The 14,322-nt window shown below is 39.7% G+C and overlaps 1 protein-coding gene across 1 annotated transcript in view; it reads left to right on the top strand.

The window, feature by feature from the left end:
- The first annotated feature begins 278 nt into the window (after positions 1-278).
- The window catches only part of KIAA2012 (KIAA2012 ortholog), a 76,412-nt gene continuing 62,368 nt past the window's right edge, over positions 279-14,322 (top strand). The window contains 3 exon segments of the mRNA XM_067549825.1: positions 279-473; positions 3,634-3,918; positions 13,911-14,073. Coding sequence (XP_067405926.1) covers positions 387-473; positions 3,634-3,918; positions 13,911-14,073 — 535 coding nt within the window. The 5' untranslated portion in view covers positions 279-386.

The raw sequence follows: 14,322 nt of genomic DNA, 5'->3' as shown, positions 1-14,322 counted from the left end.
TCTTGCTAGTTTAAGGAACTTAATTTCCCTTTGCTGCCATAGCAACAGAGAAACAACTTCTCATCACAATAAAAAGGATGGCTGTGTTTCACAAATCCTTAGAAGTAGCAAAGCAACCAGAACAGAAGGAACAACAAGTGCACAGAAAAGCAGGAGAAAAGTAACTGACTCAACTTAGAACAGTGAAGGAGACTGAGGACTCCAGGAACCCAATGAGGGTTTTCTGGTATTCGGAGCTGTGTGTTAAGGAGGAGCTGATCTATAAATTAACATATTTCATAACAGAGATCTTGTTAACAAAGATCTTGTTTACAAAGCTCTCTTGCTGACTGCTCTGATAACAAGTTTACTCTTTTAGAGGCAAGATGAAACGTCACTAATGAAAAATGCCCAATCTCTCTCTATTAAGCCGTGGCACTGGACAGGTGGTCAAAAAAACCCAGGAGAAATTGGAGGTGCACTTTGAACCAGAGGTGAGTCCTGGTTACAAAAGTGCAGCAAACAAAGCATTATGGATTGTACAGTAATTTTCTGTTCTGTGATTTTAACTAATATTGAAATAACTGTTATGGAGACAGAATTTTTTCAGTGATGTCTTCTTTGTTGTTGAAATTAAAATGCCTTAGTAACCTAAGAAGTACGTATATCTGCTGTAATTAAAAATGGAGAATCTTGAACCAGAATGCTTGGTCCAGAGAAAAGAACCTAAATATAAAGAAATAGATTCTTCAGGGGATATCTTTATTGTTTGTTTTCTTCGTTTGTTGAATATTAGAAGAATAGATTACTGGGCATACACATCTGCATGGAGTTGTGAATCAGAATCATATAACTGAAGTTTACTGTGCTGCTTTTAAATAACATTTTTTTAGTTTATGGAAATAGCACAGTCCAAAGCAATTTACAACAGCTAAAATCACAGATTAATTTATAAGGGGTACTTCTAAAAATATATACATTACAGTTGTAGATAAAACAGTGAAATCCTATCACTAATCTTATGCCATAAAGCATTTTATATAATGGCGTTTGGACTCCAGAATTAGCTTGGTGTGATCGACTGCAACTCAGAGAAATATTTTTTAAAGAGTCATAATCTATGAGGTCATAATCTAATCTCAGTTACATTTGGGTAACTCCATTGAAAGCAGTCAAATTACTCTTGATTTATACCAGTGTAACAGACATCAAAATTTGTCCCAAATTCTCATCTCATTTCATTTACATCAGCACAATTCCATTTACATCAGTAGAGTTGAACCAGAGTATATGAGGGGAGAATTGGCCTTCTTTGTAAATTCAGTAAATTTATTAGCATGGAGTGTTTGGAACCTACCATTACAATCTCTACAGTACAATCCATGGGAACCAAGTGTTGTTATTAGTGAAGGTAATTATCATCATATAATGAAATTGTATGTAGTTGAGAGGCAAACAATGGTACTGTAGCTTTATGTCAAGGAGAGCGTGTGAATGCATCTATTAGTAGAACAATTTGGAAGCTCCTGACTAATTTGAGATGGTCTAATGAATCTTACCCATCATGTCAGTGTTTTTACTAGGGAGACTGTTACATGGCTATGTTTCAGGTCTCTCTTCATGGTTTATGACCACTGATATGTCAGAGTCCTCCACTCTAAGCATCTCTTTCAAAGGCATACCAAGGAGCAACAAGCTCAAGTGTGTCTACTTTACCTATGCTATTTCTAGAACACCCATCACAATAGTATTTGAGTGTGGTGGATAGTATCTCAGGATAAAAAGAGTAATGTCTGGAGATTCATCCAAAGTAGATGTTACACTCTTTGTTATAAAATGTACTGCATTGACAGCCAGCACATAGTAAAGTCTTGAAAGGTATTTGAGACAGATCCCAATTATTGAAGAAATCCCCTTATCAGACCACTTTACAGTTACTGTGCATAGTACTATGCTGCTTTACAAACTGACCAAAAGAGGCTACCAAGAGCAACAGAAGATTTTTAAAAAAGACTTTTAGAAAAAGAAGCTTTCTGGGGTAGGAACAAGGTCTTCAGATCTGTTCAAAGAGCACCCAACACAGTGGGGCCTCGATCTCTATTTTTGGCAATATTAATTATTATTATTTCTATTATGATAGCAACAATAGGCCCCAGTCTGGGATCAGAGCCCCATTGTGCCAGACACTAAGAATGCTAGACACATAGAATGCTAAGACAGCCCTTGCCCCAAAGGAATTATGTTATTATTTTAATAACAATACAGAGAGGGAAGGCATTAGGAACAGAAATAGACAATGAATTGCAATTGTTTTTAATTACTAAAAAAAATCTGGCAAGGTAGTTTTTACATTTCAAAACCATTAATCTACTACTAGAAAAAAAATTGTTTTGGCATAACAAACTGCCCTGCCATCCTAATGGATTAAGAATGCTGATCTAGTAAAATTAACATAGTTCAGAATATGGTTTTGATCCATACCCTCACTTTGGAAGGTTTTGAACAAATGGTGTGGTATGTCAATGTGAACACTGACTTTAGAATTTAAGATGATCAACTGATACCCGTCACTTTTCTTAGCACAATAAGTACTATACTATTAATTTCAGTATTTAAATTAGTATGTAAACGTTCTAAGAAAAACTTTTTGTGCTGAATCATAGAAGTTAGAGATGGAAAAGTCATAATAGTTCATCCAGCCCAAGCTCCTTGCCAATACAGGATTGACCCTATAGTACATTTGCTAGTGTTTGTGTCCAGTCTGGTATGAAATATCTGAAGCAATGGATTACCATCACTTGAGCCCATTCCACAGCCCAAAAGATCTGTTGGTCCTAAGATAAGTATAATAAAATGTGTTCCCACACATTTCTAAATGGAAATTTCCATTAACATCTGCAAAAGACTGGGCTTTGGTCCTCAAATCCTCATACAGGCAATGAGAAGTCAATGAAAGTGCACACTAATGTCGATGATAGTTCTGCCCCAGTAAGGCCTTGCCTACGCTTGCTGCAGTATGTAGTATATGTGTAGCTACACATGGCAGTGAAAGTCTCTGGCAGGTAGGAGGCAGTGGGGAAAGGCTCTGGCAGCGGGGAGACAGCAGGACACTACACTGCTAACAGTAACAGTGCAGATATGGGAGGCACTGTTTGGCCATGTAGAGAGTCATGTAGGGTATATACCTTGGGTGTTCAGACAGATAGGGCACTCTATTCTACTCTACTCACTGAAGTGGTGACTTTCTATCTGCACTGCTATTTATACCTGAGCTAGCTGGGTGTGCAGTGTCTGTACTCCACACGCCATTGTAAGTGTACATATACCTTAAGAATAGAGTAAAGCCTTAGTAAACAATTCAAGATTTGGCCTAATGTGAATACTAAGTTTTTACAAGATCTTCATGACATAAATGGCTCATTTGAGAATTTCATGGGTTCAGGACCTAGCTGTGCAGTGAAGTAATTCTTAGTTATAGATGGCAGAGCTACATTCGGTACATTTTCTGATGACATCAGGAAGGCCACAGGGGTTTAAGCATGTAAGCAAAAAATAATTTCCTGTGTATCTGATAAATCACATACTCTCAACCCCAGGCTGATGAAAGAATTTTTCCCCAAAGTCCATCCTACATTTTAATTTTTTCCATGGTAGGATTATCTGAACTGGAAGTCTCGTGAAGGCTACTGCCATGTCAGCAGATTACTGAATGAGAGGCAGTTTATGAAGGGCTGCTGGGGTCTATATCTTCCTAAAACCTATAGCACAAAAACTGGTGCACTGGTTCTCTACTCTGAAGATCTAGCAGAGCCATCACGGAAACAAAGAGGATGGAAGAGAGGCCAGCAAGGTCACAGACACAGAAGGGAGAAGCTACAGATTGAATTGCACACACTCCAAGATTTGACAAGAGCCATCCTGGCATACGGAGGCAGACAGGTAAGAGCACACAAGATGGTTCTTTCACTACCAGAATTGAGACTACATGAGGTACCTTAAAATGCTAATCCTGCTCTTCTAGACTTCAACAAATTGGACTCCAGGAATCCTGATAATGTATTTTTGACTGAAGAAAGCAAGCTCCCAATGGGCTAAAACTGGATTCTTTATTCAAGCAAACACACAACCAACATCACCATCATTCTGTTCTTCTCCTCTTCCCTTTAAGCACTCTCTGGTGTATTTAAATATGGGTTGCAATTTTACTTGCATCAGTTTTGAGGGTTTAAAAGGGGCTTAAGTGATCACTAGGCCCTCTATACCTGGAGAATCTCACCCTTCTATAACTCAATACAGAAGGCTTTGGTAGCCCTTTCTCAGCAGCCAACTTGAGGTAGAATCCTGCCTCCATTAAAGTCAATGGGAGTTTTGCCATTAGACTTCAATGGAGCCAGGATGTCACCCATATGGTTGGTGCCGAAGAGCCTTGGTGAGGGTCAAGTCTCTGTTATTTATATAAAGTGTTATTTATATAAAGTATATTATATATAAAGTGCAAACAAGCTCATTTTCTGTAGACAATGTAGCAGAAGTGTATTTTTAGGGAGACAGGAATGCTGTATAGGTGGAGGCTTGTTAAATAGATTTTGGAAGGATGACTTTAGTGTCAGGGATGGTGAGGTGGAAAAAGAAAAGATAGCACCTTTCAGAGCTAATGCCATATATTTCACCTGTCATTAGTAACAACAGTACAGAATCCAGCCTTCTCAATAGCTACCACATAGTTAGGCCTGATGTTCAGAAGTGCTGGACACTCACTTCTTCTTCTAAAGTCAATGGGAGCTGCAGGTATTCAGCGCTTCTAAAAAAACCAGGCTCTATTGAGTAAGAATTTACATCAGAAGGCAGAATTTAACCCTTAGCTGGGAAATGAAATACTTAAGAGAACTACTTCTCCCTAAAAACTATTTCATTGCATCTCCATAGCTGGTGTGTCACACCCAGTAACCTCAAGTTCTTTTTCTGAGCCCTTTTCTCCCTGACTTCTAGTCTATCCATAGATTTATTTTGTTTTGTTTTACAATAACTTGTACCTTTTAATAACATGACCTTAGTGCCAATGGAAAAATGGCAACTGGACAGCACAGAAAAGCAAAATTCTCTACATATCTACAATTCAAGCACATGTTGGTCAGTGGAGTAAGCTTCCTCACACTCCTCCATTGCCACTAATATGCTTCAACATTGTTGTCAAGCAACCAACTGTAGGGGTGATTGGGTAAGGACAGGCCTCAGGAAGAGAATGGAAAGACTCCTCGGAGCGCTCACAAAGTGAGGAATGTGTATAGGCCATGCATGAGGGGCCAGGGCCTTGTCTTCCCCCTTTCTGTGCCTGTGGCCTGCCTCCACTATTTATTATTGTTTGTATTAGGTAGCACTTAGAAGCCCCTGCCAAAATCAGGGCCCAGCTCTGCTAGGCCCTGTATAAACACAAAGTGAGGCTGTCTCTGCCCCAAAGAGCTTACAGTTGAAACAGACAAGACAGACCATGGGTGAGAGAAAGGAATGATTATTCCCATTTTACACAGATGAGGAACAGATAGCCCAGAAAGGCCAACTGGCTTGCCCAAGGTCACACAGGGAGTCAGTGGCAGAGCTGGGCATTAAACCCAGACCTCCTGATTCCCAATCCAGTGTTTTAACCAAAAATCCAAACTTCCCCTTCATTTTATAGCCAGAGTCATGCTTGCAGTTCAGGAAAAAACAGGAGGGAACTCACAGAAGTTCTAATTTAATTTGTGGCAAACCAGGTGCCCCTATCCCCAACAAACACCAGCCCAAGAATTCTTCCAAAATTCAGGGGGACCCATGGCCACTGGCTTTGTAGATCCCAATGAGCATCTCATGGCAGTTATGGTGAGGACAATCCTGAACAGGAAAGATCATTCACTAACCTTTCAGCCATGAGATCAGTTTACATTTTCATGGTTAGAATAGCTAGAAACTTTTCTGTTTCAAAATTAAATATGTTTAGCCTTGCCATTTCAAGGATCCCCTGCTCCCCCTCCCTCCAAAAAGTCGAGGGGCATGCAGGCTAGCTCTGGAGAGAGTTGTGTTTAGTGTTCCCTCCTATTCAGAGCTTGAACTCTCTGCTATGTCTGTCAACAGTTATGCAAATGATCTCCATACACAAAGAACTGGACTGAGAACACCAATTCATTTCACACACACAACTGACTAGCCAGCAGTTAGTAGCAATGTTTATTTGCTAGCTGTCTGATCCAAATTCGAACCAGTAACTTACATGTGGAAAGATCCAAAGCCCAGTTCATTACCAGTGTCATGACTACCATCCAGTCTCATATCACATTCCATTTTAAATCTATAACTACCATAAATATACAACAAATATATACAGTCATTCCAATGTTAATCATAATTGTAATGAACAAATAGAGAAAAAGGTGAAGGCTCCAAATTATTAATTACATTTTGCAAAAAATGTTTAGAAGTTTCAATAGTTGCCTCATGGATGTCTAGAGTTTGTTTTTGACAAATCCTGCTTTATTAATTCTCTGAATTACAGTAGCATTTAGAGACTTTATTCCCATTGTAAAACACATAATAAAAAAGACAGTCCTTTCCCCCAAAGATTATATGCTTTTATAACCTATTATTATATAAAAAGTATTTATGAAATTGTCATTTTCACTATATACAACTCAGAAACTCTCTAAAAAGCCAAATGCCAAAGCTTAATAACTTAAGTAAGTAAAACTCTAGGAGACACCTCAAATACTCCAGCTTTACTGCAGTCACAAAGTGTAAATAGTAAGAGCAATTATTTAAACAATATGAAGCAATTTGTCAGTTTAAAATATTAAAATGATCTCAGATACAAAGAATTTTGTATAAAATACTTGCAGAGCCTGGAAATAATCCCAGGTATTTACCCCCAGTGCCAAATTTTCAGTTAAAATATTAATCCAACCTCTCTGCATAGGATATGAAAATTTAGCTTTAGATATAAGAGTGCATACTGATGACCCAATTAAATATTTGGAAAAGTCCCAGGAAATTCAACCCATGCATATTCAGGAATGAACATTTTGCATACGCCTAATTATGGGACTGGTTTAAAAAAAAAATTACTTCTGTAGCAGCATTTATGTCAGAAAAGCAGCCTTATACCAGCTCCATCACATCAGAGTGAAGATATCCTTTAGGGATAAAAAGTGAGCTCTTTAAAAGAGACAGCCTTCAATAAATCTTCTAAACCAGCATCTGAACTAATGAGGAAGACCTCAATCCAATCAAGGTAGCTTTTGCCTAATGCATCCAGCATTTTGGAATAAATTAAACTGGTTCTAATGGTCTGTGATATAGCTTTCCCTTTAAAAACCCTGGGATACCATTAATAAGTATTGCCTATCTGACAAGGACTTCACACTTCTGGAGTGAAGGAAAAACATCTTATATGAAATCACTGCCTACTGTGTCATCATGAGCTACATCAGTGAAACCAGGCACGACATTCAAAGATTAAAAGAAGAGAAAACGAATACTGCTGTGACCAAACACACAAAATCATGTGCTGACTGCCGCAAACAATTAGAATTGAGTAGGGACATTTTCAGGCACTTGCAAATCATGTGGCTGCAGGAGGTCCCAGAAAATGTGGCTGGGATTAACCCATCTTGCCATCCTCAGCCATAACAATATTCTATTACTGGAACAGAGTTATGAGCCATCCGAGCAGTGAAAAATGCTCATTTTTGTAACTACTCTTGTGACAGATTTAATTTTTTTCTGTTGTAAATTAAGGAGCCAGACAGTATCTTGTGGTTAATCTTTGCTCTATAATGTGGCAGACCTGAGTAAAAGTTTTCATTCACCAAATCAGCAGGAGATAAGAACAGTGTGGAGGCCACATGTTCAGTCCGTTACAAGAAGGGTGCTCCTCATATCAGTGTGCCTCAACCCTTCTGGACAATGCAGGTGTGGTGTTGAAGGACACAGCCCTTTTGGACTCCAAAGGGAGGCCCATCTTGCCCTCTTTATCCAGAAGGTAGGTTACTTCAAAAGTAGAGTTTGGGAGCAGTGTTTGTGGGTGATTAGTAGTGGATCCTCAGAACCCCAGAAGCACACGGCGAATTCCTGTGCAAACTGAATCAGGCAAAGCAGGGACTTAAATCTGAGTCTCACACATCTCAGGTGCCTGCCCTCAAGCACAGGGTTACTGGCTATTCTGGCGTGTCTCAATTTGTCCAATATATTTCCACAGAAAGTTTTAGTTTTGATGAATTGGCATTTTCCAACAAAAAAATGTTTCAAGACATTCCTAACCAGCCCAAATTATAACAACCTTTTTAAACATCTCCAGTTTTTATACCGTGCCTCAAAAGGAAACACAGTGAAGCAATTATTATTATTAATAATGTCTTTTCTGTTACTCAAATTACATGAAACAAATATGTCATAAATGACATGTTCATATATGTTGATGTGTGTGGCTGAACTACATTCATTGGCCTGGCTTTTTAAACTTGTCCAATTTAAATTCAAAGTTGCTAATTCTTATCAAGATTGTTGTTGTACATGAGTAAAAGTTCACGTTGCTTCCCATTTACATAATTTAAAGAAAAACACAAACCATTGTGAGTAGCTCTTGAAGAAAATGAGGAAAAAAAAGTGTCATGAATGAGAGAGGATGTAAAAGGGCAGGGACGGCTTAAGGGGGGAGCACACATGTGTAAAAGGGCAGGAGGCTCTGGTGTGCACACATGTATAAAAGGGCAAGGGAGCTCTGGAGCTGGCATGTGTATAAAAGGATGATGGGACTCTGGATGTGTGTGCGCGTGCACATGCGTGTGTACAAAGGACAAGGGCTCTGGGGGTGTGTGTAAAAGGGTGGGGAGTTCAGAGAGGAGAGTAGAGGTGGGGGAGTCCAGGCTAGCACTGGGGCCTTTACCAGGGCATCAGGCAGCTTCAAACTCCAGGAGGCCTCTTGCTCCTCAGTAACTCTGGTCCATATTGAGCACAACTCTTAGACACCTGCAATGCTGGGCAAACAGCACAGGGTCTCTCCCACTGGGAGGAGGCCCAATTTGCAGCCAGCTAGCCAGGCAGCTTGCTTCAGTTCTGTTGCCAGGCCGTTATCCACTGGACCCAGCCAACTCCGAGTCCCCTCATCCCACAACTTCCCTGAGGAAAATGGCGGGAATTTCCAGACTGCAGCAGCTTCTTGTGGGGGAGGGCCTGGAATCTTGGGGCTGCCTGTGGCAGCCTGCAGCCTTTGCAGCTGCCCTAGGGTGGCACTGTCCGTGTCCCTCTTTTCAGACAAGAGGAGCTCAGGTAGCGTGAGTTTGCCTCAGTAGCTCAAGCTTGGCATGAGCTCAAGGCTGCGCCTAGCAAAAAGCCAGGCAAGAGTACAGTGCCTATCTGCACAGTCACAGCATCTCAATGACTTGCCAGCAAGGTCGGTGAGTGATATGAGAGTGGTCAGGAGAGGGAATTTTGCTTCTTGGGTGTTTTCAGGCAGGCTGCAGTGCATGCAATATCTGATCGCTTGAAACTGAGAGTTGGGTAAGTTGTTCAAAAGAACAACTTTACATTTTCGGCATATCATTTCCAACAAACTCACAGACCACCAGTGGTACAAAACCCACCGTCTGGGAACCCCTGAGCTAAGTAATCAGGCCTGCTCTCTATTTAGATGGGACACACCTTCCAGAAAAGCCAGGTGCTTCAGATTAACGATGTTGGCAATCCAGTCAAATGGAATCCTGCAGAACCAAGGCCCCAGTAGTACATTAGAGGAAACAATGCTGCCACTGGGACATAAAATAGAGATCTTGCCCACTTGTGGTCATTAGAGAACCCAGGACATGTTTCACAAGAGTTGGCATATTAGCCCTGGTCTCCTACTCAAATTCTATATTGGATAATTGTATTCCCCCTACTTTAATCTCTTGTACTTTCAATTGGACAATTAATTGTCTTTTCCATTCCCTTTTCTAAATTGCTGTGTAGAACTGCAGTATGCTGTTAAACAGCTACACATCTTTCACCTCTTTCAGAGGTGGCAGCAATTCAGTGAAGTACTTCCTGTCAAAGCACTTTGAAATCCTTCTGTACAAACAGCACTATATACATGTAAGTCATTATTTTCTTGATTATGGCATTGTGAGTCACTGCACAACTTTAATGTCCTCTAAGGTACAGACTTCGAGGTATGTGCTGTGCACAGTGTGTTAATCTAGTATTTAAAGGGCAGGATAGAATCCACATGAGTTATGTTCTGACTGGCTAGAAGAGCCTGGAATCCTCAAAATGCTACACGTGAGGTTTAGCCTGCAACTGCATTTAGTTTAATTAGCCTGGAGGCACAGTTGTTCAGGGGAGCAGTTTCCAAAGGGGAGAGCTAGACTTGTTTTTCTCTTTCTTTCATTGTTTTCTATGTTCAGTAAAAGTTAAGGTTCACATTTTCAACGATTCATACATGCAGGTGCCTCAGTTACCAGATGCCCAACACAGGATCTGACTTCAACTGGAGTTGTGGGTGAAAATCAAACTCTTAAGTGCATCATAAAGGGCCTTCAATTTGAGACACTTAAAATTAGTGGACACTTTAAAATTTAGGCTTAAATATTTTATTAAGTGAGGCAAAGTGGGTGCTGTTTGATTCTTTAATACAAAACAGACCCTATCTGGAAAAAAATTTTGGTAGAAGAAATTTACTGAAGCCAGAAATGCCCACACAAGTAGTCTTCAAGGAACATGTAAACAGGAACCTAGGAGCAGAGTGATTACATACAGTAACTGGCTGCGGCATTGAAGAAAATGGACAAGTCTCAACATGCCTGCTGCTATTACATGAAGCACTGTGGCAGTTTTCATTAACAGGGCACTCTGTACATGCTAATAATTCAGCTCAATGGAATCTAAGTCAACTAGAAACTGAGGCTAACTGGCAAACTTTGCTATAAGGCTATTATATGTCAATTCTCCTGAATTACAGCCCAATCCTGCCTCCCTTAAGTTAATGGGGGTTTTAACATAGCCTTTAAATGTGAGCAGAATGAAGGTTCTAATTGTGTCCCTCTCCTTTCTAGGCTCCTGAAACAGTTTTACAGTCTTTCACATCTGACAGACTGTTTCCGTGCAATTTATGATTGTCAAAGGACTCAAAGCTCTGGGGAGCTCACAAACTCATCATTCCCCATCCCTTCAATACAAAAAAAGTATTCAGGTCTATGGTGATGCTTTAGAGGAAGCTGAAGATTCCTATATCCCATAGTTTGGGAAAGTTATAACTGCCACACTTAGGAATAGCATCAGCATATTGTATTTTAATGTCGTCAAGTATCACCCTATATCCTGTGTTCTTACACTGCAGCTGTGGGCACCTTCAATTTCCTATATTTACTTTCCATTTCTTTTTTCCAATAGAAACAATGATTTTGTTATAAAATCCAAGTACTATATCCTCCTGATTACTTAACTGGAAAGATCTGTGTCTGTTGTTTTTTTTTTTATATGCCGACTATACTGGCATCTGAATGGCAGACCTGTTAAAGCTTTAAAGTAATATTCTAAAACTGTCATTTAGTGTACCTTAATGTAGATGATAACTCCATTAAATAATTTTATTCTAAAATATACAAATGTGGGTGAAATCTCAGCTTTATTGACGTCAATGGGAGTTTTGCCATTGACTTCTCCCAAGTGTGTCACTGAGTTGCTCCTCTATTTTCAGTACTTTCACTTTGCATTCCTATGGGTTGTGATGTGCAGTATCCAAGTCTTTCTAGCTGAGGAAAGTGACAGGTCTCTCTTTGGTGGAGTGTCTCAATGATATTCCTAACTAGCCAGAAACGTTACTATAGGGCAGTATGAAGAGCTCCTTCCCTGCCTAATCAGAGACTGAGTGTGATACCTCCTAGGGTTTCTGTAGGGCCTGCTATTCACAGTATCATGCTCGCAAGGCACTAAGAATTCTCAGAATCATTTCCAGGGCATGTGAAGCGGTGGTGTCAAAACATGATATTGTAACATCATGGTGTTTGAAAGCAATATCACTACACTGAGCCATAACACAATGACACCAAGTCCCAGTGTCACAACAGAAACTTTACACACATTACAAGGGTGGAGTTTATCCCATCTGACTAATCTAGACAGGTACACAACCCAACAAAAGAGAAATGGAGGAGAGAATTAAACCAGGGTTTCCCACATGGCAGCACATAGTACAGCTTGGTCTCTGGCCTGGACCCATCAAGATGCTTTTAAACAATCCATATCTAATTCTATTGAGCAGTGGTCTCATTCAAATTTAAACTAAGTCTACATTTTGGGATTTTAACAAAGGTATTTTTTTCAAATACTCACAAATTTTGATTTAACTAGATTTGATTGGAAAATAGTTCTTGAACCTCAGTGAGTTGGTTGCATTAAAATTATATTCATGCCCTTGGCTAGATGTGCTCTTTCCTGCAAGTTTTGTACTATGGTTGGAGGACAAATTGCCTTAAAAAGAATACTGGTTGTGACTGTGCATTCAATTGCTACAGGAATCAGAATAAAACTGAACTCAAATAAGCTAGAATTGTATTTGCATTTTTCATAGCTTTATTTCTTTAATTTTATTTTGTGCTCAGGAAGCCATTTGTGGAACTGAAATAACCCCACAGCTAGTTTCCTCTTGGTATTTCCACCAGCCAGCAATTTAAATACTATGAGACGACTAGATCTCTCATTAATTCAGTTCCATAAATGGCTCCCTGAAACATTAACAAAGACCCAAAAAACCCACAAACAAATAAAAATGGGGTTGGAAATGACATTTTAGGTTAAATTTCCTAGTTTTGTGTAGATTGCAAATATATAAGAACAGCTTTTCTTGCAATATATTGGTATATGGCACTTGCACTTCCAGTCTCTGATGAAACCAAGAAGTAGACAGCAGAGCTGGTTGGGAATTTGACAAAACTTTTTCAGGTCCAGGATGGGAACTTATTGTAGGGGTAAGTAGAGAGAAAGAGGAAGACCCTTCACCCCACCACACTAGCCCAGTGATTAGGGCACTCATCTGGGATGTTAGAGACCCAGGTTCCTTCATGTGCATGATTTGGAGCAGGGACTTGAACCTAGGTCACCCACATAGCAAACACGTGCCTTAACTACACCAGGCTATAGAGTCAGTTTCTCTCTGGCCTAATGAATAGTTAATTATTTTTTCAAAGTAGAACAGCATCAACAGCAAAGATTGAGGGAGAGAAAGACTGACTCTAACTCAGTGGCTAAGGCACTTACATGGTTCTCCCACTTTTAGGTGAGTGCCATTTCTGTTCTGATATGGAAGAGAAACAGATTTCAAAACCTCAATAATTTTCATGAAACAATTTTGTTGCTCTGATAAAATTAGAAAGCACCAGAAAGCTAACTAAACTTTTTCAAGCTTCAGCATCCTATCTGAGTTTGGGTTTGGCTGGGAATTTCAGTTAAAGTCCAGATCGTTTTATTTAATCACTCTCATTTACCACATGGGTAGAGAGATTTTTTTTAAAAAATCCATGGCCTGATCCTGCTTTCAATAAAATCAATGGGAGCATAGTCATTAACATAAAAAGAAATAGAATTAAGTCCCTGATGTCCAGAGTATAACGTTTATTTTCTTGACAAATTATCTTTAGCCTTCACTGGCATTTAAATTTAACTGAATATCTGAATTGTTCCCTTGGGTTTTTGCGTTTTTTTGTGTGGCAATTTTCAGACTCCCACTCCCAACTTGTTTGCTTTAAATTCACCATCATGTGATTTCTCCATCACAGTCTGCTGGCTTGAGATGCCTGTTCTACTATGCCTTCCAGCAACTTCAGGGTTTTTTTCTGAGTTATTGATTAGAATCTCAGAATATCAACTCATTGGCTGCAAGGAGAAACAAAATTTAAAGCAACTGAAGTCTTGCCATGCTATTATTGCTGCAGAAGGATCAGAGAGGGACATCTTGGCAGCCACACCTCCATTTCCTGAAAAAAACGGATATCCAGGTTGACCGACAGATTCGGCCAGGCTATTCAGCCAAGAGGTACCTCTTCAGGCTCTCTCAGACCTGGGATCCTAGCATTATATACAGGCTCCAGTGTGCAGGTCAGTAGAACCTAAGTTAAGCAAGGGCAGTGCAAATATTTCTAAGCTAGCATTTGGGGGATTGAGTAAACTAAATCCATTGCATTTTACAAGTGGAATTAAAAGACCAAGCCCTTTCTTGCTGATAAATAGAAGGAATACAGTATGTTTCCTGTATGTATCTTATTTTAGAACTAAAGAATTCATTTCTAGGTACCTAATCCAATTTCCTTTGAAATCAATGGAAAGACACATTGATTTCAACAAGAG

The sequence above is a fragment of the Emydura macquarii genome, unplaced genomic scaffold (genome assembly GCF_026122565.2).
Source record: "Emydura macquarii macquarii isolate MOO-44397 ecotype Brisbane River unplaced genomic scaffold, CSIRO-AGI_Emac_v2 contig_1253, whole genome shotgun sequence".
Lineage (NCBI taxonomy): Eukaryota > Metazoa > Chordata > Testudines > Chelidae > Emydura > Emydura macquarii.
This window is presented reverse-complemented; position numbering and strand designations above follow the sequence as displayed.